The sequence below is a fragment of the Oncorhynchus clarkii genome, chromosome 1, assembly GCF_045791955.1.
Source record: "Oncorhynchus clarkii lewisi isolate Uvic-CL-2024 chromosome 1, UVic_Ocla_1.0, whole genome shotgun sequence".
Classification (NCBI taxonomy): Eukaryota; Metazoa; Chordata; class Actinopteri; order Salmoniformes; family Salmonidae; genus Oncorhynchus; species Oncorhynchus clarkii.
The window spans coordinates 65145558-65160185 of record NC_092147.1 but is presented as its reverse complement, the minus strand read 5'-3'; the positions used below and the strand labels follow the sequence as shown (position 1 = coordinate 65160185).

Below are 14628 nucleotides of genomic sequence, written 5' to 3'. Positions count from 1 at the left end.
TTGAAGTGCAATGGGGAGTGGGGTAGGAGAGGAGAAACACAATGGTGCTTGATGAATGCTTCTAATGTTTTTTTCCCCTGTTCATTTAACATATTACCATGAAGTACTATCCATATGATTGCTTATCTAACATTTGCTTATCTATCTATCTTTCTCTGCTGTTGTACCTGTACCATATTTAACTCTTAATAAAAACAACACATTGAGTTCTGTTCTTGGACTTCCTTCTTTTGTAACTCAAGTGTTTGAACTTCTTTTTATTTCCCAAACCAAGTTGCAAGCATGGGCAGTTGGTCTGGAGAAATGCACAGTGAAGCATTAACCAATGTTGTGCTGATGACAATATTGGCTGCTGTCACAATGGGGTTGTGTACCCAACTATCGTGGATTAGATAAGCCATGTCAGAACAAGTTTCACCAGTCTTTCCATGATGACAGACATTGGCCACAGGCTCAACCATACTCTGAACTCAATGCACAGGCGACTTTGTTTCTCCCTGCATGTGACGGCCTCAACCTATGGCCTATATCTACTCAGACACCCCCTCACTGAAATGGGTTGAGTCAAGAAGTGCATAGCTCAAATTTCTTGAATACCATACAACTGCTGCAAGTGTTCTATATAGAATCTGCAAACTGACTTCAATCTATTTTTAAAGGGTTTTTGACCAATAGAACCGTGCCACGACTAAAGACAAGTGGGCTAACTGCTTTGCCCCGTTACCATTTTTCTTTCTGGAACTGCAGGCACTTCATGTCGCAAAACCTGTCACAAGTAAACAAATGTGAGGACCAATCTAATATGCTATGATACACAGATCAGTGTCATATGATTGAACTCGATGACTGCAACCTTTCTAAATGGCAATCGAAGCAAAATAATCATTACTTCTGAGATTTGTTTAGATGAGCAGAACAGACTTGAGAGCCTCCTTTTCCATCTTATCTTTGTGCAAGTCAGGTGAAATCACAAGATGGCTTGGTATGACATTACTGATAAAGGAAATCACATTTTATAGAAAGCAGGACATTATGTTCCCTAAGTTTAACAAACTGTGACTTTTATTAACGACAACAGTAACATTCTCTTGGCATAAAGCAAACATTTGCAAATTACCACATGCAAAGTTGTGGAATGAGATACTTATGTAGACATCCATAGGAAGCAACTCCACCTTTCACTTCAGTAAGACTGCATTCAATCTTTGCAACAACATTCAACTCTGTCAATAATACTGATTCAATGTGACATTTAGACAGTTCAATTTAGGAAAAAGCTGTGCATAGGCAGTTGATCAGATATTCACAGCAATGAATCCTAACACCAGCAACAAATTGATACACATCAATGTGCAGCGTTGATGTGCATTACAGCATAAATTAGGTCTAACACTTGACCTCTGGCCACCCTTCAATGCAACCTTAGGGGCTTAACTCAGGGACGAGAAGTTATTATGGAAAGGGAGGATATGTCTACAAAGGTATCAAGATATATTTGGGGGAAATGTTTTGACTGGTCCATGTTCAATGCCGAGCTCAGTAGCGGGTGGGAGGGTTTCCCTTCAGTTGGTCCCAGTTGTTACACAGAGAGCTGATAGAGCCATTCCCCCTCGCGCTGGTCCACGTACACACCCTATTAAAAAAAAAAGTCAAATCTAACCAGCCTACACTGATATCATACACCGACTTATAAACAGTGATGGAATAAAGACTGGAATTCTAGTACCACAGAGACATCTAGCAGCTGACCACCCCCCTCACAGCCACAATAGAACAAAGACATGAGGTATGTTTCCTCAGTCTACATTCAACACATACTCTTGACAAAGGCATTGTGAAAGGGCAGTTTGTTGGTAGGAATTTGCACACGCCTATGGAACCTGGAAAGTACGCACAGCTAACAGCAACAGTGGGATATGTCTTCATTGGTTAATGGAACCCTAGTTAACACGATGCCCTATGTACCAGGCGGGGTTGAGTGGCGGTTACCACGATGGTGTAAATCATCAGCACTAAGCATGATTTCACATAGATACATAGGAAAGTACACGGGATCAGCTTACAGTTCAGCGTCAGCCTTGAATGGCAAAGCGTATCAATGAGAAGCCATTGCTATGGGCACACAGAAGCAAAGGCAGACCCAACACGTCTTCAGAGTGTATCAGGAGAGCTGAGAAGCAGCGTGGTTGGCTGTCCCTGGTCCCATACAGCGGTAAGGTACAAGACTGATAAGTTCTCTCGTACTGCAGCCACAGGCCCACACCCACAACCAGCAGCCCCTAGATAAAGTGTGTGTGGTGCAGTAGGGGTGCTTATGTCACCATGGCAGGAAGACGGAGAGGTTGCTTGAATTACAACACCCCGCCTACCCACACAAGGGAGCCCACAACCATGGGAGCAGAGCACTGATGCAAGGAGAATGCAAAACATGCTGTCATTGTCAAAAACACTACATCGAACTGCTTTTTGATCATTTCCATATGCCGTATGCACCAGCAGGGAATTGTTCTAATAGAATAAAGAACCTTTCATATTAGGCTATGTGATATGGTTGGGCACTGTAGCTAGATACAAAACATTTATTTTCCTTTGTGTGTGTCAGGATTGTTATTCATATCCCACTATGACGCTGTGTGAATCACTACCACTACTATTAAGAGACTTCTCAATTAACCACTAGTCTGAAACCAAATTGAATGGGAGGCAGACTCAGTCAGCAGAGGCATCAGCACAATGGGATAATGTTACAATTATGCAGGTTGGTTGCCAGTTGCCTCAGGACAACAACAAAAAGTCCAACTAGCTATGTTAATCCTACTTCCCTAATGGACGTAAGAAATGATCTGCATGTCTAGCCGTTTTCCTGCAAGGTTTAGTGACGTGTGTAAGCATGCCACACAAATGCAAGTCCGTAATTGTTTTATTTTTATGTTGATCTGATTCCATCTGAGTGTTCCTACTGGTGAAGGTCAGGGCCATACAGAGAGAAATGACTCTGGTCTAGACAAGACAAACCCTAACTGGAAACAGGCACCTCTTCACTTGATTCATTTCCAATGGACACATTGCATGAGTGGAATTCTAGACGTTGAACACATCAGTGACAGAGCTATTACGACCATGGCCTTAGTTTGACATTTGACTCAGCAGCACGGCTTTAATGACGTGCGATTAAACCACTTTTTTGTATTTTTTTATTACAGCAGGGCTTTAACACAGATGGGGAGAGTATAAACAAGAGTAATTCATAACTAGACTTTGTTTTGTACCATAAAAAGTCAGAAAGGGAAAGATTTTACAGAGACTACATGATGAGTCTAACGTTTAAAATGTGACAGACAGCATGTCTGTTTGACGAGTTTCAAGCATGTTCAGAGCAGAAATAATAGTTGTCTGGCAAAGAAAACCCACGGTGGTCAACTCGGACAGCGGAGTAGTGTTCATGTTACAACCTTAACAGTACATGAACTCTAAAGCTGAAACCCGTTGTTGATCCCACGGTTGTATATTTAGTTGGGTGTCCTTAAACCCCTTTGGCTGATGTTGTACCCACGCCCCTCCCTCCCAGTGATATAGCAGTGTTGTCCTGTGCGAGCTTTCAAAAAACTTCCCCTTGTGAATTTGGAGCGACGCATGCTGGGAAATGTAGGCAGCAGAGGGGTGTCCTGTCTAGATGATAACAAAATCTGGCAATTACAGCCTATTGTCCCTCCCTACAAACTCACTGAACCTGTCATCAGTCATTGAGATAAACCTTCAGGCTTTCCTGGTCGACCAAACCAGAAAGTCCTAGATTGGTATTTTCTATTAGCTTCCACTAAAAATAATATGTTGGGGGGAAAATATAGAAGTGTTTATCATTGTCTGATCCCAAGTGCCAGAAAACATTTTTACTGCAGGTGACAATGTATTTCCAGGTACTCTAGTGTCATGCATGCATTTTCTGCCCCCCCCCCCCCCCCCCCCCGCAATTGACCTGAAATGCAAAAGTAAGTGAAATGTGAGCCAGGGCTCTGTCTTTGTTTATTTGTGTGGATGAGGAGACATGAGGAAATGTTTCCAGACAGGAAATCGGATTTTTCCGTTCTGTATTCAACATCATACTATCCAGCCAGCTATTGTACTGTACAAAAAAAGTACCTCTACCAGCCTGTGGACTTGTACAGCATGCCTGTCATAATCCCAGCAGCAACAGTGTTGATGTCATACTCTGCTAACCGTGCCTTCTTGATGGCCACCCCCAAACACACTGTACATCAAAGCTGAGGACACAAAAGCATACAGGTGAATTAATGCCACATTATCTCAATAGAAACAACAATAACAGTATGCCAATGTGTGACACTGCTCAAATGACACCAACGACTGCGTAAATCCTCTGGTGGGGAATGACGGCACTCACCCAGTGAGCCAAGTGTGTTCGCCCATGTCGCTCCTTGGAGGGTCACCAGATTTAGGAGCCTAAAAGTAAGGATATCATATCCATTAAAAACACAGACATCTACAGTCTAAACATCAACTCTGACAAAGTCAATGTGATACAAGGGTTGATTTACGATTAGGGGTTCTAGTAAAATGGCCGCGTATTGAAAACCTGACACATGCCCGTTGAAGTTATGCTTCAGTTTATATGGAAATCCTAAATCAAAAAGGTTAACCATGAGTTGAGGTGATCATCGGGCAAAGTGACGAACAGCCTGTCAGATGATAATGTAGTTAGACTGCTGTACCTTCATGATTGATCTGATTCAGCTTCAGACATGCACAAACAGTAAAACTGCACATGACACCGTCTATCTTCTAACAGCGAACAGCTGGAAAAAGAATGACCCTGGTCAAACCAATATTCCAACTGGAGCCGGCATTACAGTGAACACAATCTACCCGTGGCCAAGACAGACTTCGCCCTCCTTCTCCTGTCAGGGACTAAGTCATGTGATTGCTGGGGATGTCAAGAGCGCTGACAAGGCCTATAAACCCAGCTGTGTTACTGCACTAAAAAGTCAGGTGTGTCGACAAAGGTGTGTTAAGCACAGGTTATACCCTGATGAAGACAGCTTGGCTGTCGAAACGTTGGTAATTACATTTTTGCACCTGAGCTCCTAGAGTGTGCGGCTCACTTTTATTTTCAAGTTTTCTGCTCCGCTGGCCAGCACCTCGCCTAAGGGAGGTGTGTGTTTCTTTTTCTTCTAGAGTTTTAAGCACTGAGTGTTAGCCTAATATGAATGGGATAATGTTATGTGATAGGGTTGGGCACTGTAGCTAGATACAAAATATTTATTTTCCAATGGCCGGGTGAGTGTGACATAATCTCAGTGAAAGCAACAACGTAGGTCAGATTTACAACAAAACACCATCATATAGGGCTACTATATCCAGTTTTCCATGGAACAATGTGTTATTACTGATACCGACTGGGGGAAATGATGATGCTGCCCATCAGCATTATAAATTCAGCCAAGAGGTTTGGTGAGAATCAATTTCAGCAAATGTAGAGGTATATAATTCAGTGCTTCTCCCCCCTCTCTCTAGCGGTGGTCTGATCCCATTGGCAGTTTACCTTTGGACCACAGAGTAAGATCCTCACTGTGAACTAAGCAGGAGGTCTAGTGTTAATAATTACAAATGATGGATTAATGTCATGCCATGTCACGTCAGATTGTCCATGCATGTCACTTAGCTTTTCTTCTTTGCGTGGAGCAGCATATACTTTGAGTAGATTTAAGTCCCAAATAATTGCCTCATATCTGGAAGGGAAAGCCAAGACTAACCTTTCAAGTGGTTATCCTTTTGGAGTTTTAGTTGAACCAATACAGATTGCAGATTGTTCACACAACCGATAAGATTGAGGTTGGCCAAAAATCTTGCTGCTTATGTTATTACCCATATAGATGCATTTAAATACCTTTATAAAGATCAAATGGAACCCTTGAATCATTGTACCAGCGCAATCATAATGGAGAGCATGACAAGTTATCAACCAGCCATATGAAATATTTTGACACATACTGAACAAATTGGTGAAGACTGCCCTCTGCTGGTTGATACCAGAATGAGTAATTATCGTATACTGAAAAAGTGATTGAGACGAACATAACTCTTAATCTGCTTTGTCTTTCAAATCCAGAAATAACTTGTGAAGGAGATCCAATTTAATCACGGCCTCCAAAAGACCATTAATTTGTGCAAAGACTGTACATTACGTGGCTTAGACAAAGCCATGTCTTTGGTCTCGGATAGTCCTACGAGGAGCCCGTTGAGAGCTCCAACCGCAGCACCTAAAAAGCAACACAAACAAGAATTTACAAACAAGAATTTATTTGTTACTCTCCTGCCATGGCAGATTCGGACGGGACTAAAATTACAGTTGTGCTCATGCACATAATTACATTACCCGACCTCCCTCAGTAAAACTAAACACACCCGATTTGTTGTATTGTAGATCCAGGTCCTGAATCTGGCAGATTCCAAGTTTGTGAACCAAAGTCATTCATTATACTAACTGGAACTCACATGTGTAAAATATCTTGGATCCACATTAAGATACGGTGAGAGGGGGCTCATCCCAGCCACTGCGTGAGAAGAGAAAAACACACAGAAAATAGTCAGCTGATGCTCATGGCCACATCAAATAGGTCGAATTGAATTGCAGTCTTTCCATATCACGTTGAGAAATAATTTACGCCGAATTCAGTGTTTGAATATTCAGGCGATGCTCCACCCTTACTGGGTCTACTTGATGATGTATTGTCCATGTTTCCTAATTTACCTGTGAATGTCTTCCTTCCTGGCTCAGTTAGTGAAATTATCTAGTTAACTTACTTTAATAAAGGAATTAGCTATTAGCGCACCTAGGTAAAGGTAACTAGATGGCTTGCAATTTATCATTAGCCTATATACCAGCTATTCTGGGGAGCATTTAATTCAAACCCAGGCTGCTTGTTAGCTATCTATGCTATGTTAGCCAGAAACAAGACGAGGAAGCGCTAGCTATCTTAACGCGAGCTAGCTAACGTTAGCTATCTTCTGAGTATGGTACGGTAGCTAACTTACTATTACTGAATACTTATCTCTATACCTTAGCTAGCTACCGTTAGCTTCTTTGAAATTGTTGGGTGTACTATTAGTTTCTCAACTCCGACACAGTTAGATAATAGTTTCAAACAATGTAGCTACCTAGTAACGTTAGCAGACTTGTTTAAGACATCCACCAAAGATAGTGGATACATTTAAGAGAGTTCACGCAGGCCTTTTAGCGTTGACAGTTTCAGTCTACTTAACTGGGTGTGTCTCCCTTAGACATCAATGCAATAGCAGCTGGGTCTGGTCTACATAGTTAGTTGACTTTCATTAAACTAGAAAAAAGCTCGGGGAAAACAGAGAGTGTAGTATCTCGCTTCCAATTTAATTTCAATTTAAGGGGCTTTATTGGCATGGGAAACATATGTTTAAATTGCACAAGCAAGTGAAATAGATAATAAACAAAAAATAACAGTACTAGTACTGAACTCAAAAAAGTTCAGAAAGAATAAATACATGTCAAATGTCATATGATGTCTATATACAGTGTTGTAATGATGTACAAAAGGGAAAATAAATAAACATAAATGTAGGTTGTGTTTGTTCTTCACTGGTTGCCCTTTTCTTGTGGTAGAAGTCACAAATCGTGCTGCTGTGATTGCACGCTGTGGTATTTCACTTAATAGATATGGGAGTTTATCAAAATTGGATTTGTTTTTCAATTATTTTTTTGTGGGTCTGTGTAATCTGAGGGAAATGTGTGTCTCTAATATGGTCATACATTTGGCAGGAGGTTAGGGTGTGCAGCTCAGTTTCCACCTCATGTTGTGGGCAGTGTGCACATAGCCTGTCTCCTCTTGAGAGCCAGGTCTGCCTTCAGCGGCCTTTCACATAGTCAAAGATTTCCTTCATTTTGGGTCAGTCACAGTGTTCAGGTATTCTGCCACTGTGTACTCTCTGTTTAAGGTCAAATAGCATTCTAGTTTGCGCTGTTTTTTTGTAAATTCTTTCCAATGTGTCAATCTTTTTGTTTTCTCATTTTATTTATTTAATTTCACCTTTATACTCATGATTTGGTTGGGTCTAATTGTGGTGCTGTCCTGGGGCTCTGTGGGGTCTGTTTGTGAACAGAGCCCCAGGACCAGCTTGCTTAGGGGGCTCTTCTCCAAGTTAATTTCTCTGTAGGTGATGGCTTTGTTATGGAAGGTTTGGGAATCCCTTCCTTTTCGGTGTTTGTAGAATTTAACATCTCTTTTCTGGATTTTGAAAATTAGTGGGTATTGGTCTAATTCTGCTCTGCATCCATTATTTAGTGTTTTACGTTGTACACAGAGGATCTTTTTGCAGAATTCTGCATGCAGGGTCTCAATTTGGTGTTTGTCCCATTCTGTAAATTATTGGTTGGTGAGCGGACCCCAGACCTCACAACTGTAAAGAGCAATGGGTTCTATAACTGATTCAAGTATCCTAATTGGTATGTCAAATTTCATGTTCGTTTTGATGGCATAGAAGGCCCTTCTTGCCTTGTCTATCAGATTGTTCACAGCTTTGTGGAAGTTACCTGTGGCGGTGATGTTTGTCAGAGGTATGTATAATTTGTGTGCTCTAAGGCAACTGTGTCTAGGTGGAATTTGTATTCGTGGTCCTAAAAACTGTACCATTTTTGGAACACCATTATTTTTGTCTTACTGAGATTTACTGTCAGGGCCCAGGTCTGACAGCATCTGTGCAGAAGATCTAGGTGCTGCGGTAGGCCCTCCTTGGTTGAGAACAGAAGCACCAGATCATCAGCAAACAGTAGACATTTGCTTCCCCTTTCGTCTCTGCAGCCACCAAATGACGTCACTCAAAAAGCCGTAAAGCCAAGGTTCGATGTCCTTTGTTTGGCTCGACAAATACATTTGGTATTTAGGTGGTTCGAAAAGGAAAGGGTGGAGGTTATTACGATTTAATTTAATAATGTGTAATATTTACATGTTATCTTAACAAGTAATAGACTGAAGGCGAATAATGTAACTGTTTTAATAGTGTTTGCGACAGTTTTCACGACACCAGGCACATGCTATGTCCTGTCCAATGACGTCTGTTCCTCTCTGGTTCATTGCCCAATGAAATTCGAGATACATTGCGTGCTGCGCAGGAGCGGTATATATCATGGATTGAAAATGCATGTGGCTGGCTTGCCACACACTGTCCTTCAACGCGTTAAGACAATCCACAGTATTTCAAATCAGTGACGATACGCAGCCATTGCCAAGGCTTGATATCCGTGTGGACGCTGGTTGTGATCTGACAGAGGTGCGGCAGAATCGACTAATTTCGTCGAGGGTCAAGACAACGAATCTAGAAGGATAAAAGCCCGGTAAATAGTCATCTCGAGAACATTATTAACTTGCACCATCGCTTATTTCGGTATAATTGTTCATACGTCAAATTTGACTACATAACCAGCCTTATAATTTTAAAACATGACGATACAACGTCTTGGTTATGCGAAATATAGCCATCTTGCCATGTCTATTGCAATGAGCATTATGCCGGGTGATATGCTCGGGCCACGGTTTGGTGGCAATTCCTGTCAAAAAAAATCATTATCGTAACTGGGGGGGGACTTCTGATGACACTGAATCTGCTGTTTAAAATCGTATGAAGCCAGCTCTCGAGCCTTGGCTCTCGTTTTATGCCCTCTAGCTGCATGTGTCATCGATGCTGGATTTGAGTCTGTCAACCTTCCAAGATGATCCACATGATCAGTGACTGAAGACATGTTCATTGTTTAATGTATTATGCTTCTATGATCAGCACTATGCTGCTTGATCAATAGGGAAATATGTGTCTGAGAAAATCAATTGAATAATGCATGAATACGCAACAAAAAAAACAGTCCATGATGAATGCTCGGTGCTATTTTTATGGCGGGGGGGATGAATTCACGCCGCTGTGAGTATTTGTGTCTAGTCTGAGCTAGAGCGCCTTCTGAGCTAAAAATGCGGAATTAATAAAACATACATTACCAGCTCTCTTTGGTCGATATAGCTACCGGCATCCGCCCTGCGACAATGTTGCTTTGTCATTCACTATAGTTCTTGGATGTCATTTTAGGATTTGATTATGTTTTGGGCACAAGAAAGCAATCATTTTTTTATACATCTGTCTGTTGTAATGCGGCCTTTTAGTCACAGCCGATTTAATCCACTCCCATCATGCATTGTGCTCATCCCAGCCCTTACTGTATTTCCTGTTTATTGTTGCTGCTTTGTCTGGTAATTTTCTGTCATTGTGGCGTAAATCAACCTCAAATGTAATGTATTAACTAACAGTCTGTAATTATCAATAATTTGTTGTTTTGCTCAAGCTCACCACACCTACTTAAGCAGTCGTTTTTTTTGTTTCATTTCCTCTAGGCAACGTAATGCAAAGCACTTCCTCGGTACACAATTCAACTCCACGTTTCGATAGTGAAAGTACAATTATGTCAATGTTTTAACCTGTGATATTCAACCGTTCTTGTTTATTTGTGATATTGGATGTGATGTTAATTTGTTACGATGACATAGAGCTATCTAGCTAGGCAGCTGACAGTAGTTTTTACTTTTTTTCTCTCTCTTTTAGGAGTGGTGGAATCTGTTGACCCTGTAATTATAACAAGACCACAAGTTACACACATTGACATTTAGGGCCTGGTCAAATGGAGGACTCGGAAACTGATTTGACTTCGTCTGAACCGGACGCACTTGGTGCAGACTTCATCACAGTGGAACTGGACACCCAGCCCATAGAATATGTTGTCAAGTGGGCAGAGGTCGGGTCCAAGTTCACAATATCCTGTGTGAAAAAGGAGGCGGACGAGGGATCTGGCCTGAATCTTGACCAGGTGAAGGCAGAGCCAGATGAGCCCTTTTTTGCCCAGTATGAGGAGGAGTTCCCTGGCTGTGACATTGCAGAACAGAGTGTCATAGTAAACGACTCTGATGAGGACGACCACACTGAGCCAGGGAGTAGCCATCTGGTCCCTGTTGGAGATGACTCTGATTCAGGCTCGGAGAAAGGGGAATATAGCTCACCAGGGGGAAACTACAGCTGCAACTACTGTGGGAAGTGCTATAGTCATTCCTCAAGCCTCTCAAGACACCAGCAATTGCACACAGGAAAGGCACCCCTACCCCCAAACAAGCAAATGGATGCAGGGTCAGGTGAGGGGAACAAATATAAATGCACACAGTGTGCAATGCGATTCAAAAGCAGAAGAGCTCTCGGCACTCATATGAGAACACATCGGGGCATGAGAGTTTACCCATGCAACATCTGTGGGAAGGATTTTAACCACAGCTCCAGCTTGTCGCGTCATAGGCTCATCCACAAAAAAGGGAAGGGTATTCCCTCTGGTGCTCGACCTGCAGAAATCAGTTATGTCCGCCGCCCGCCAGGCAGCAGGAAAAATAAAAAGCAGGCTGGCGCGAAGAAGATCCCTGGCGAGAAGAAGATCCCGATCGTGAAGAACCTCCCCGGAGAGAAGTTCTACGCGTGTACACAATGTGACATGACCTTCAAGAACTCCATTGGCCTCTCGAAACACCAAGTCTCTCATGTCAAGGATCTTCTGAATAACTATGCCCAGGGTAAAGACAGTCTTACCAAGTCCTCAGACTTGAAAATACGCCTCAAGTTGTGTTCGAGGGACAAACCCAACTTCTACACCCTCTGCAAGAAAAACAAGCGGTCAAGAGCTGCCAAGCGGCAGCGGCAGCGCCAAACATCAGTCTCTGAGGAAGAGGAAGGACAATATGCATGCGAGCAGTGTGACAAGCACTTCAGTCAGGCGCAGAGCCTTGCCAGGCACCAGCAAATGCACAAGGGAGACAAGTTCAGCTGCTCTTACTGTAAAAAGACCTTCGCCAGGTCGTCCAACCTCCACCACCATGAGAGATCTCACTCCACAGGGGGCAAGTACGAATGCACCACCTGCAACAAGACATTTGTGCACTCGTCTAGCTACTCCAGGCACAAGCGGCAGCATGCCGAGGAGGCCCACCAGCGCCAGTGGAAGGGCATAGATGAGATGGCACCACTTGATTCAGACTCTGAGTGAGAGCAGTAGTGGTCTGCTCTCAACTACCCACACACAGCTTACTACTCTGGCTTTCAGGGGTTGGGAGGTTTTTGGGGATCTTGTTTCGGACTTAAATTGGCATTACTCTTGAGTATATAACGTGTGTGTGATGATGACTTATGGTATGGTATCAGCAAATTGCATATTTCTTTTCCTAGATTACACTGACTGTGTTGTCCTCTGCTGCCCATGCAAATAAATATTTAGATTTATTTTGTTCACATTCCCTTTTGGTCTGGGTTAGCTACAGGGTTAGGGTGAAAGTGTTGCTAGAGTCTTGCCAGATGTGAAGTATATCAGCCGTGTTAGGAAGCCACCCTTGCTACACATCATCAAAATAAAACTGCTATAAAATGCTTCTGCTGTTGAGCAAACCCATTTCCTCTTTTTCTGTATATAATCTATTTTTTATCTCTGTGACATGACAAGGGTCAAAAGGAACCTTGCCATCAAACTAAATCAGGATTTGACCTCTAAGGGATTAATGTGATGTCTGCATGACACCACACACAGTCCCTGGTTCAATCAAGCTTCTATGGTTTATCTTCAAGATTTACTGTATCTGTTCAGTTCACGCAAGTAATCTATGACGCTCAAACCAACCATCAATAAAATCAAAACAGTGAAGTACTTTATGAGAAACTAAAGAAGGTTGATTGAATCCAGGCATTTCCAATAAATGTGCTAAAATGAATCCTTCAATCAGAAAACTGGCACGTGTTACTTTCCCATCCCCTACTCAACATCACTTGTTTATGATCTCAATGACAACACACAGTGGTGAAATTAAAAAACAAAACAAAATATAGATCTTTTTCTATATATTTGGGATTTAATTACGTTGTTGCATCTTTTTTTGTTGAAAACTGCTAGCATCGGGTGCTCAACCAAGTTTTTATGTAGTATGAGTGCTTAGACCGTTTAGTTCTACTACAAAGAGTTCGGATGAACATTCAGATGGTTGATTTAAGGATTTTAATGTCGAAATATGAAGTCCAATCATATCCTTAGAACTTGAAAATACTATATGTGGTATTTGTCAACATATACTGACTGCAATTACCACAAAGTATAAAATTGACTCCATATATATGTATGCATGATGAATATAACTTGAGAATAGTTACAATATATGTTGTTTTTACATCTGCTGTGCGTGTGTGTAAAACATTGCATTTGTGAAAGTGAGAATAGTTGAGATATTTAATATGTGCAGTGTATTTTGACAAATACCTTCAAATATTCCTGGGATTAGGGATTTCATATTTTGTACAAGTATTTGTCTATTGAGGTTGTAGGGGAAACTGCACTACTTATTTATGAATTGGGAACAAAGGTGCAATTTAAATGGCAGTGAATGTGATTCACAATGGCTATAGTTGAAAACATCATTTCGGTGGCAAAGCCTTCCCCATTTGCCCTAAAGTTCCACCTTTTCAGATGTAACCTCTCACAAAATCCATTACTATTCACAGAAATATTATCAAGTGCTGTCAACTACTTACTGTATATCATCAAAGCTTTCAAATAATGCTTGTATACATGCATAGCCAGATGGATTTTCTTTTCCAGTTAAACTGTTCAATTATCTGTTGAAAGTGCTCAACTTATCTCCTTGTTTGATGTTTATATTTGCTTTAAACACAACCAGGGTACTCTAAACAATTATCGACATTTGACCTTGTGAATACCATTTTTACTGTTTAAATTGGAATTTAATTGTCACATCTAACCTCTGTTTCTTTTTCTTATTTCTTGAAAGTGTATAGAGGCATGTATCGAGCACAGACCCGGTCTATTGCATCTACACTGATAACCGAGGAGAAAAAAAATGATGAAAAAAACTTGGTACCTTCCTTGTATTTATGTAAGTTAATGTTTGTTTGAAGAGCTAAATTCCCCTGGTTCCCCTCAAAACAGACCTTCATTGAGTTCAGTTTTATTTGGTTTGGTTTTCAGTTGTGGTTCTGGCCTTTTTTCTCCAGTGGCAAACAATATTCTCCTCTCTCTTGTTTTTCAGCAATCTCTGCCTTTTTAGATTCTGAAACTCATATCGTTTTCTTTTTTTCGCTGTCATTCTTTCTTTTTTTGATGCAGCGGACCTACATCCTATAGAGAGGTGTATGTTTTTTGTATTGTGTTTGCCATTAGAATACAGTTGACTTGTTTTTGTCTTGCGTTTTTGTAATAAACCATTCATGAAAGAAAGGCTGGCTCCATGATGTCCTGGATATATTTAAAAATGAGTAGGCCTATCGTTGATTACAGAATATTGGAACAACTAAATCAGCTAAGTTGATAACTCGATTGTGCGTTACCGCTATTCAGTGGTTCTTGACTAATGAGTATCATTTTTGTTTTGTGGATTATGTTGAATTAGTTAAATTGTTCAACTACTGTTGATAATTCACCTGTGATTTGATGTCCCCCACTAGATGGCAGCAAAACACTTAAAATAAAATAAAAAAGAAGTCGGTCAGCTTGACCCATTACAGAAA

At 41.3% G+C, this 14628-nt stretch overlaps 1 protein-coding gene and 1 long non-coding RNA gene across 3 annotated transcripts; one reads left to right on the top strand and one right to left on the bottom strand.

The window, feature by feature from the left end:
- Positions 1-1040: 1040 nt before the first annotated feature.
- LOC139411035 (uncharacterized) lies at positions 1041-10122 on the bottom strand. The gene is made up of 6 exons (XR_011634558.1): positions 10035-10122; positions 6424-6572; positions 4731-6278; positions 4403-4461; positions 4141-4262; positions 1041-1633 (listed from the first exon to the last, which is right to left on the bottom strand). It is a non-coding gene; the product is annotated as an uncharacterized lncRNA (long non-coding RNA).
- On the top strand, positions 9270-14628 carry LOC139410960 (zinc finger protein 883). Of its 2 annotated transcripts, XM_071156689.1 has the most exons (3): positions 10253-10321; positions 10425-10450; positions 10633-14338. In XM_071156689.1, the coding sequence occupies exon 3, from the start codon at positions 10709-10711 to the stop codon at positions 12107-12109; it is 1401 nt and encodes a 466-aa protein (XP_071012790.1). In that variant the 5' UTR covers positions 10253-10321; positions 10425-10450; positions 10633-10708; the 3' UTR covers positions 12110-14338. The 2 variants fall into 2 exon arrangements, with proteins under 2 accessions (XP_071012779.1, XP_071012790.1); XM_071156678.1 differs by lacking the exons at positions 10253-10321; positions 10425-10450 and adding an exon at positions 9270-9382 and having other exon boundaries at positions 10633-14628.

Coding starts and splice junctions, on each gene's coding strand:
- LOC139410960 (XM_071156678.1), top strand. CDS start 10,709: ATGGAGGACTCGGAAACTGATTTGACTTCGTCTGAACCGGACGCACTT.